At 41.6% G+C, this 11,050-nt stretch overlaps 1 protein-coding gene across 1 annotated transcript in view; it reads right to left on the reverse strand.

The window, feature by feature from the left end:
- The window catches only part of CGAS (cyclic GMP-AMP synthase), a 28,535-nt gene extending 22,091 nt beyond the window's left edge, over positions 1-6,444 (reverse strand). The window contains exon 1 of the mRNA XM_030315844.1: positions 5,725-6,444. Within this exon, the coding sequence (XP_030171704.1) occupies positions 5,725-6,357 (633 nt within the window). The 5' untranslated portion in view covers positions 6,358-6,444. The remainder of the gene's footprint in view (positions 1-5,724) is intronic.
- Between the last annotated feature and the right edge of the window lie 4,606 nt (positions 6,445-11,050).

Raw genomic sequence — 11,050 nt, forward strand, 5'->3', positions numbered from 1 at the left:
TCATCTTTAGGTTTATTATATATTTATATATCTTTAAAATTGTTTTTTTTTTTTTTTTTTTTTTTATGTGGATCCTGAGAAACTTAACAGGAACCCATGGGGGAGGGGAAGGAAAAAAAAAAAAAAAAAAAGGAGGTTAGAGTGGGAGAGAGCCAAAGCATAAGAGACTGTTAAAAACTGAGAACAAACTGAGGGTTGATGGGGGGTGGGAGGGAGGGGAGGGTGGGTGATGGGTATTGAGGAGGGCACCTTTTGGGATGAGCACTGGGTGTTGTATGGAAACCAATTTGTCAATAAATTTCATATTAAAAAAAAAAAGAATAATAAAAAAAAATAAAATTGTTTTTTAATGTTTCTTCATTTTTGAGAGAGAGAGAGAGAGAGAGACAGAGAGAATGAGCAGCGGAGGGGTAGACAAAAGAAACACAGAATCTGATGCAGGCTCCAGGCTCTGAGCTGTCAGCACAGAGCCCAATGCAGGGCTCGAACTCACGAACAGTGAGATCATGACCTGAGCCAAAGTAGGATGCTTAACTGACTGAGCCACCCGGGTGCCCTATTATACATCTTGAATTAATTTTTGTGTATCATGTGTAGTAGGTGGGTGTCAAGTATATACAACTGACCAATACTGATTACTGAAAAAAGTCATCCTTTCTCCCACTGAATTACACTACTGCATATATTTTGTATTGAATTGAATTATATATGCAGGTCTGTTTCAGGACTTTCTACTCAACTGGCCTATTTATCTATCATTGCACCAATAATAACTGCTTAATTAGGGTAGTTTTATAGTAAGTCTTGCTCCTTGGTAGGGAAATCCTCCAACATTTTCTCCTTTAGAACTGTCTTGGCTATTCTAGGTCCTTTGCATTTCCACATAAATTGTATAATTAGCTTGTCAATTTAAACAAAAAAATTGATGGGATTTTGACTGAACTGCATTGAATCTATACAGATCAACTTGAGGAAAACTGAACATGATATAGATTTCCATTAATTTAGTCCGTTTTCAAATTTACTCAGCAATGTTTTGAAATTTTTATCATCTTTAGCAAGTTATTCCTAAAATATTTGATGTTCTTGATGCTATTTAAATGGTATTTTTACATTTCATTTGCACTTTTGTTGTTAGAATATTGAAGTACTTTGATTTCTGTTTACTGACTTTGTATCCAGTAACCCTGATAAATTCACTGATAACAGTTGAGTAACACAGATTTGAACTGGGTAGGTCCACTTATACATGTTTTTGTTGCTTTTTTTTAAAAATAGTACAGTATTGTAAATGAAGTGTGTCTTCCTCATGACTTTCTTAACATTTCTTTCCTTACTTTATTGTAAAATACAGTATATAATACATGTAACATACGAAGTATGTATTATTCATACTGTTCATCAAAAAGGCTTCCAGTCCACAGTAGACTCTTAGTATTTAAGTTTTTGGGGACTCAAAAGTTATACGCAGATTTTTAACTGCATGGGTGGGGAAGGGTTGGTGCCCCTAGCCCCTGTGTCGTTCAAGGATCAACGGTATTTCTAATAGTTTGTACAAAAATTCAATAAAGTCATCTGCATAAGTAAGTTTTATTACTTCTTTTCTGATCTTAAGCATCTTTTCTTTTTCCTGCTTTGTTACATGAGCTCTATGTATTCCTTTATTTCCTCTTTTCTTGTTCAACATTATGTTTGTAAGATTCATTCATGTTGTTGCATGTGGTTGAAGTTTATTTCTTTACTGGTTAATGTACCACTGGCTAAAACCACTACAATTACTTGATTTCTATATAACCTTTCACTCAGCCCAAACTATATGATTAGTAAAATGCAAAGAGGCAAAGAGAATATTATAGAATGGCAATTACACAGAGAATTTCTACAAGAAATCTTCCAAATTTCATCTAGAACTTGACAATATTACAATAATATATATGAATAAAAATGTGTCAATATGGAACCAAGTAAATAAATTACTGAGAGGTATATTTTGTATCTGTCCTTTTAACAATTAGAAAGAGTGTGGAATCCAATTTTGAAATCCAAGTGTATGCATAGCAGAAGAAAATATACCAAAATGATAACAGTGAATAAAATAAACAGGAATAATATTGCTCTGCTTTATCCTTTTCCTAATTTCCCAAGGACATCAACATGGAAGAGGGGTGAATATGGAAAAGGCTGAGAAAAATGGTATGTAGGTGGGAATAGCCATGGGAGCCTGCTAGAGGATTAACTGCTAGAGCCAGGCACTGAATCAACTCTACAATGAATATATATATATATATATATATATATATATATATATATATATATATTATAATCAGTTTTTAAAAATCAATACATGTTTTAGATAAAACAAACTTCATTCCATTTCTTCCATCAGTGCATGATTTTAAAAAGGAGGGGCAGGGCACGTGGGTGGCTGAGTCGGTTAAGCGGCCGACTTCGGCTCAGGTCATGATCTCACAGTTTGTGGGTTCGAGCCCCACATCAGGCGCTGTGCTGACACCTCAGAGCCTGGAGCCTGCTTTGGATTCTGTGTCCCCCTCTCTCTCTGCCCTTCCCCACTTGTGCTCGCGCTCTCTCTCTCTAAAAAATAAACATCAAAAAAATTAAAACTTTTTTAAATAAAAAAATAAAAATAAATAAAAAGACAGGGCACCTGGCTGGCTCAGTCATAAGAGCATATGACTCTTGATCTGAGGTTGTAACTTCAAGCCCCATGCTGGGTGTAGGGATTACTTAAATAAAACTTAAAAAAAAAACATTGGGGCACCTGGGTGGCTCAGTTGGTTGGGTGTTGGACTCTTGATCTCAGGGTCCTGAGTTTAAGCCCCATGGGGTTATAGCGCTTACTTTAAAAAAAAAAAAAAAAAAAAAAAGGAGACTGGCTCTGATTGGAAACTGTTCTTTTTAAAAAAAAATTTTTTTTTAACGTTTATTTATTTTTGAGACAGAGCATGAACGGGGGGAGGGTCAGAGAGAGAGAGGGAGACACAGAATCTGAAACAGGATCCAGGTTCTGAGCTGTCAGCACAGAGCCCAACGTGGGGCTTGAACTCATGAACTGCGAGATTATGACCTGAGCCGAAGTTGGACGCTTAACTGACTGAGCCACCCAGGCACCCCTGATTGGAAACTGTTCTTTAAACATCTTATTCTGCCTGGGTGGTTCAGTCAAACATCCAACTGCAGCTCAGGTCATGTTCTCACAATTCATGGGTTTGAGCTCCACATCAGGCTCTCTGGTGTCAATGCATACATAGCCTGCTTCAGATCCTGTCTCCCTCTCTCTCTGCCCGTCCCCCATGTGTGCATGTTCTCTAAAAATAATCATTCTTTTTAAGTCTTATTATCCCATCCATATAATTGAACAGATTGATACTTATACAATAAGAATTACACTTAATGGGCCACCTGGGTGGCTCAGCCCATTAAGCGACTGACTCTTGATTTTGGCTCAGGTGATGACCTCATGGTTCTGGAGTTCAAGCCCTGAGACCAGCTCCAGGCTGACAGTGCAGAGCCTGCTTGAGATTCTCTGTTTCTCCCTGCTCTCTTTCTCTTGTGCACACACGCTCGCTCTCTCGCTCTCTCTCTTGAAGAATCATACTTAAGACAATCTAATGAAAGTTTTGCTCACTTGGCTTTCAAAAAACTTTTAGATGGAATTATAAAGTCTTCAGTGTTGGGGCGCCTGGGTGGCGCAGTCGGTTAAGCGTCCGACTTCAGCCAGGTCACGATCTCGCGGTCCGTGAGTTCGAGCCCCGCGTCGGGCTCTGGGCTGATGGCTCAGAGCCTGGAGCCTGTTTCCGATTCTGTGTCTCCCTCTCTCTCTGCCCCTCCCCCGTTCATGCTCTGTCTCTCTCTGTCTCAAAAATAAATAAAACGTTAAAAAAAAAAATTTAAAGTCTTCAGTGCTAAAAGAGTTTAAGATTCAAAAACTGATACATACACTGTCTTTTTGACAATAAACAAAAACATCACTGAGTCCACACCAATGAAATGAACAGCTGTTTAAGCTACAATTTATATAAAACGTTCTGTGACAATGGAGTTTAAAATCTAGGTGGCAGTCAAAACAAAAAATATATGAAAGGTTTAATTTCACTGAAAGCTATCAGGTTAAATGCTTATAATGGGAATGAAATCTGAATCTGCTACCCTGAGAAGGCAGAGGTGTTAGGAGAGACCATCCATCTTTTCTTCTTGAGCACATTCATTCATTCATTTGCTTGAATGCTTGCTATGTGTTAAGGCTTAGAGATACAAAGATGCATAATATTTGGCTTGCTATCTTAAGAGTTTATAATCCTAAATCCTAAATCTAGAGTTTAATAATCATCTACTTCTGGAGAGCAGTTAACTGAATAAAGCCAATATGTAACTCTAAAATAAATTACAATTACCTAATAAGGAAATATTCTCAGCCTCAGTTTCTGTTCATGCTACTCCTAAGATCTTATACAGATCTAACAGAGGTGCACGGTCCAGCCCTGAAAAATCTGACAGCTTAAGCCAAAACACAACTAGAAATCTGTCACCAGTCAGGAAACAAACTCCAGTCAGGAACCTGTTCCTAAATCTTCAATTCATACTGGAATGAAGATAATTCAGCCACACACAAATGGGATGTGGAATACATACTTAAAAACAATCACATTGGATTTGTATTTAGGGAGTACACTTTTTTAGTATCTATAGATTTTCTCTTAATTTTTAAAAAAAAAAATTTTTTTTCAACGTTTATTTATTTTTGGGACAGAGAGAGACAGAGCATGAACGGGGGAGGGGCAGAGAGAGAGGGAGACACAGAATCGGAAACAGGCTCCAGGCTCCGAGCCATCAGCCCAGAGCCTGACGCGGGGCTCGAACTCACGGACCGCGAGATCGTGACCTGGCTGAAGTCGGACGCTTAACCGACTGCGCCACCCAGGCGCCCCTAGATTTTCTCTTAATTTTTAAAGAACATCACTCAACGGGGTGCCTGGGTGGCTCAGTCGATTAAGCCTTGGACTTCAGCTCAGGTCATGATCTCACAGTTTGTGAGTTTGAGCTCCGCATCGGGCTCTGTGCTGACAGCTCAGAGCCTTCATGAAGCCTGCTTCGGATTCAGCCTCTCCCTCTCTCTCTGCCCCTCCCCTGCTCACACTCTGTCTAATAACTGAATGAACGTTTAAAAAAGTAAATAAAAAATAAGGAACATCACTCACTGTGAGCTTCCTATGACATCTGTATAAGAAATTGGGGAGAGAGGAAGCTGGGAGCAGCTGGAAGATGTTTTTCCTATGCAGTTTTTCCCATAGGAAAATGTTCTTAGATATACTAATTTTGTGGAATTTTTCACAGACCACTCCTAATTATCCAACTCAGAATTTGACTAGGGAACACCAAGTATAGCACTGTTACAGAAACTCAGTACAAAGCTGCTTGCATGAATGAATCCATATATTTGAATCCCCCCAACAGCAGGGTCTTGACAAGAGCTGGCAACCAAGCTAGCTATATACTCGTGGGATGTATAGATGGAGAAACGAGCAACTGTTCCCCTTTTGGGGTACAACTATGTCACAGGCCACAAGAGAACAAGAGTCTGAGTTACTTTCGAAGGGAAGTGAGGGAACGTGGGAGTTGGGACTATCCGACAGGCTGGGGAGAGGGACGAGGAAAAATGGGCCCAGCTAGCCACGGGAACCGGAGGGGAGGCGCTGGACTGCTCACCTTCACATGCTCGTAGTAGCTTCCGGTGCGCAGCAGCCCGACGTCTTTGAATTCGGAATCACAGCTCTTCAAGCCCCGCAGCAGGTGGTCCACAACCTTGTTCACAGTCTCAGCCGCCAATGAGATTTCCTGGCGCCTCAGCCTCAATTTGTCTAGCACCGCCCGGGGATTCCAGCCGCCGGGCGCCGCCCCCGAAGCTGAAACTAGCGGGCCAGGGCTGGGAAACTCCGTGGGCTCTGGCGGGGGTCTCTGCTCCCCAGCGGCGCGCGCGCTGCCCCTGCGGCGAGAACTAGCCCTGGAAAGGGGCGGCCCCGCCGCCGGAGGCCCCAGCTTCGCCGCCGGAACCGCCTGCCCCTCCACCGCGTCCTCAGCGTCCAGAAGCGCCTTTTTGGCGCGGGCACCCCGCGCGCGTACCTGGGGTCTCTCCGGGGAGCCGGGGGTGCTCCTCCTCTGCAGGGATCCCGATGCCCCGACTGCGCCGCACTTCCGTGAGTTGGGTCGGGTAGCCCCAGGGGCGGACGGAGATTCGATGGGCTCCTCCCGGAGACTCTTCACTCCCTGAGCCGAAATCTTGGAGGTAGCGGTCGCGGCCTTTGAAGCTGTCCTCGTGGCCTTTCCGCCCCGGTGATCCATGTCTGGCGCTCTCTGCTCCCCGAAAGCCGGGAGACTCGGCTTCGCGAAAAGGCCGAGGGAGGAGAAGCCAGCAGTCAGAGCGAGAAATGAAACTTAAAAATCTGGCGGGAACGCAGGAAACAGGGCGGGGAGCACGCACCCTGGGTGAACGCTGGGAGTTCCCTGGGAGCTACGCCCCGCCCACGGTGGTGCGAAAGATGCTAACTTTCTCACCCGGCAGTACAAGCGACGTGGCTGGGCGGGAAAGCACGCTAAAGCGGAGGGAAGCAGAAAACACTTTCCGGAGCTTTGAAACAAAGTTTGACGGATTTGCTCGCTTCCTGCCTCAAAGGATTTTGGAGAACTACAGACCTTCTTGCACATTGAAGTTGGCAGAGAAACTTTTCATTTTTATTTTTTTATTAATAAAATTTTTAAATTTTATTTTTGAGAGAGATGGAGAACCAGCAGGGGAGGGGCAGAGAGAAGGGGAGGGATCTGAATTCACAAACGGTGATATCATGACCTGAGCCAAAGTCAGCCGTTTAACCGGCTGAGCCACCACCTAGGCGCCCCGACCGAGAAACTTTATAAATGTAAGTTTAAGTGAGGGTTCTTTTTTAGTAACGAGAAATAGGAAATGTTCAACTTTTACAAGGTGGGAATGAATTGAGAACTGCAATTGGAATAAATATTTCATTTTATTTGACTTTTTGAAAGCTCACACAGTCTTAAATTGTGTAGTTCTTATCCGTGAATTTTACCCATTGGTTCTCAAATCCCATCAAAAATTGGCACTTGCGCCTGGATGGCACAGTCCGTTAAGCATCTGAGTCTTGATGGATACAGTATTCCACTCAGATCATGATCTCAGACTTTGTGAGATCCAGCCCTGCAGTGGGCTCTGAGCCTCCTTGGAATTCTCTTCCTCTCTCTTTGCCCCTTCTCTGCTATTTCTCTCTCTCTCAATAAATAGACTTTCTTTCTTTCTTTCTTTCTTTCTTTCTTTCTTTCTTTCTTTCTTTCTCTTCCTTCCTTTCTCTCTCTCTCTCTCTCTCTCTCTCTTTTTAATGGCACTTAGGGGTGCCTAGGTGGCTCAGTTGGTTAAGCCTCTGACTTCTGTTTAGGTCAGGATCTCATGGTTCATGAGTTCAAGCCTCACTTCGGGCTGTGCACTAATAGCTCAGGACTGGATGCTGCTTCTGATTCTGTGTCTCCCTCTCTCTCTGTCCCTCCTCCACTTGTTTTCTCTGTCTTTCTCTCTTTCTAAAATAAATAAATTAACATTTTTAAAAAATGACACTTACATTTTAAATAATCCATGCTGCTTTGGCCATTGTGATTCCAGAGTTCTCCGTACAGGCTTTCAAATATGCAAGCCCTTTGCATAAATAAATATTAGACAGGAACCCCCTGGGTTTAGAGTGCTTTGATTGATTTTTTAAAAACCATCCTATTTTTAGGTGTACAATGCAGTGACATTAAACACATTAACATTGTTGTGCAATCATCACCACCATCCATTTCCCCAACTCTTCATCTTATAAAATTGAAACTCTTCCCATTAAACAATAACTCCTGATTCCTGCCCTCTCCCTAGCCATGCAACCACCCTTCTACTTTCTGTCTCTATGAATCTGGCTCCATTTCTACTGTACGTATATACCACATTTTGTTTATCCATTCATCTATCAATGGACAAAAATGCCTTGATGACTCTGTGAAAAGGTTTTCCTGAAATCAGTATTTTGATAGATCCTCTTTGATACAAAGACATTTTTTGCTTTTGTTTATGTTTTTTTGCTCTAGGGCAATGAGCCCTAGTTTGAATTGTGACGTGAGAAACGTGTTTTTTTTCTTTTATAAAATGGAAGGAGGACTATTGTGTAGTCAGGCTTGTTCTCAAGCAGACCACTTTCAGGGAAAAGTAAAATGGTAGTTGAAATATGGAAATCCATTTCCTTAAAACTGCAAGTGCACTTGGGCAGTCTTCCAGGATGCCAGGGGTATACTGACCTCATTCTGAAGACCTCTGCTCTATGATTCTATTTTTCTCCTCCAGGGGCTCCAGCTGCTTATCATGGAATCCTGTAAATGACTCTACAGTTAGCTTAATGCTGTCCTCCAGCTATTTCCAAATCTTCGAAAGTCCACTCATGTTTGCTTAACCAAAAATGTGTAAGCAACAATCCACCAGGCCAGAATCACATATCTTTGCTACTGACCTGTCACAGGAGAAAGTTTTGATCCTTGCTTAATCTTACTGCAGCAGTGTCTGGATCATAGAGGGAATGACTTTTTAGTTGGGTCTTGATATGGATCTTGGACATTATCTCATAGGAAAAGCCAAGAAATTTGAACTCACGGTTGGTGAGTTCAAGTTCCACACCGGTCTATGTGCAGTGTGGAGCCTGCTTGGGATTCTCTCTCTGCCCCTCCTGCACTTGCTCTCTCTCTCTCTCTTTCTCTCTCTCTCAAAAAAATAAATTTAAAAAGAAAAAAAAAAAAAACCAGTGCAAGAGGGATCAGGAATGAGGAATGGTACAATACCAAGATACTGGGAGAGTGACATTTGAGCAAAGATTTCAAGGAGGGGATACCCAGAAGAATGTTCCAGGCAGAAGAAAAAGTTAATGCAAAGCACCTAAGGGGAGACTATGCCTAGTTGTTCAAACAGCAGCAAGTGTGGCAAGAACTGGTGAAGCTTAAGATATTGTGTCAGTTATCAACTTATTGCTTTTCAGACAAGGGCTTAATATACCCTTCGAGATATGCTATCCAATAAGTGACAGAATTCCTTTCAGCATTTCTCTTTTCAAGTGTCCACTATGTTAACCTTTCTCAGGAGAGGTTGCAGGAGGACACTGTAAGACACTTTCCAGCATAGTGGAGGAGTGGAAGGGGGTTGCAAGGAAAGGACAGACTAGTGAGTGTGAGAACATCTGGTAGAGCCTACTCCAGCCATAGACCCAGAAAGTGATCCCTCTAGGACCTTGCAACCTTGGCCTGGCCATAACCTGTCTACAAGTTACTGGACAGGGGAACCAAGATCCCTGCCTGGCCTGCATAAGTTGCCTGTGGTCCAGAAGGTCACACACCAAGAAGTTGATCCTTCCTCAACCTGTGTGCATAAGTTGCCTGTGGTCCAGAAGGTCACACACCAAGAAGTTGATCCTTCCTCAAGCCTTGTGTGCAGTCAGCCTGTGGCCAGGAGGTCCACATAGTGCTGTTGCTCCCTCTGCAAGCCCCCTGTGTTATGTAGCCCGTATTCTCTGAAGGCCTTCTGCAATTGAGGTCTGAACCCCTTTTGAATTTATTCTTACTTGGGTACTCTCCCTCAGCCCTAGAGTACTATATAGAGTTTCCTTATATCTTATATTCTTTTATTTTGCTCTTTTTTTTTAAAGAGTATTTATTTATTTATTTATTTATTCACAACTCCAAGATCAAAAGTTGCATACTCTACCAACTGAGCCAGTCAGGCATCCCAGTATAGTCAATTTTTCTTATATTAAATACCTACTGTGTGATTTTTGTCTCCAGATTGGACCCCAGAGTGCTACAGAGTTAGTATTGGGGATGGGCTCAGGAGATAGAGCCCTAAAGTTGGGGTTTAGAGATTGGTTTGGTTGTGCCCTTAGGCTTGAGCACAGTGCTCAAGGAGGAGGAACCAGAAAAATATACTGAGAAGGAGTAGCCAGAAAAATAGGAGGAAAATCAGAATAGCTTAATGTCTTAGAATACAAAAAAAAAAAATGTGTCAAGATATGACTATGAAGGACACACATACAATATCCATCTTCTTGCCTATTTACACTTAAAACTTAATTAAAATCCAGTCCTGGCTACAGTATTAATGAAATACTCTTACACTGTTAATGCACCTGACCAAAAGCTTTCAGAAGGCTAATTTAGCCATCATCAATAATTTAAACATTGAGGAATCCTTTTACCCAGTATCTTCATTATAGAAAGAGTCCCATAAAATTAAAGAGATGTATGTACAACAATATTCATAACATTAAAAATTGTAAACAGTCCGGGGCACCTAGGTGGCTTAGTCAGTTAAGCATCTAACTCTTGGTTTTGGCTCTGGCATGATCTCACAACTTGTGAGTTTGAGCCCCACATCAGGCTCTGTACTGACAGCACAGAGTCTGCTTGGGATTCTCTGTCTCCCTGTCTCTCTGCCCTTCCCCCACTCTCTCTCTGTCTCTCTCAACAATAAATAAACATTAAAAATTTTTTAAAAATTATCAACAATCCGAACGCCCAGTAATTGGAGTTAATTACATAAATTATGGTTAAAATGTGATAGATTTATATATCCATGGCATGGAGTCCAGAATACATTGAGAGTTAAAGAACCCATAACTGCCGTCAGCTCTTCTAATCCCCACCTCTGTGATCATTGTCAGCATTTTGTTGCCAATGCCTCCTAGCTTTTTAAAATACAAATACTAATGCTACTATTATTTTGCACATATAATACTATGATTATATTATTTTTCAGTTTGCTTTTTTTAACAAAGTTTTATTTCTGTAAGGTTTAAATTGTATATAACGAATGCTATTGTTAACGTAGTTAAGACAACAAAATTATGTATTCGATATATTTTAATAACTAGAACAATAAAACTGCCACATGGGTTGTTTCACTAACCAGTTGAAGATTTCCTTTCTAAGGAAGGCTTTAAAAATGTGTTTCCAAAAG

The sequence above is a fragment of the Lynx canadensis genome, chromosome B2 (genome assembly GCF_007474595.2).
Source record: "Lynx canadensis isolate LIC74 chromosome B2, mLynCan4.pri.v2, whole genome shotgun sequence".
Classification (NCBI taxonomy): Eukaryota; Metazoa; Chordata; class Mammalia; order Carnivora; family Felidae; genus Lynx; species Lynx canadensis.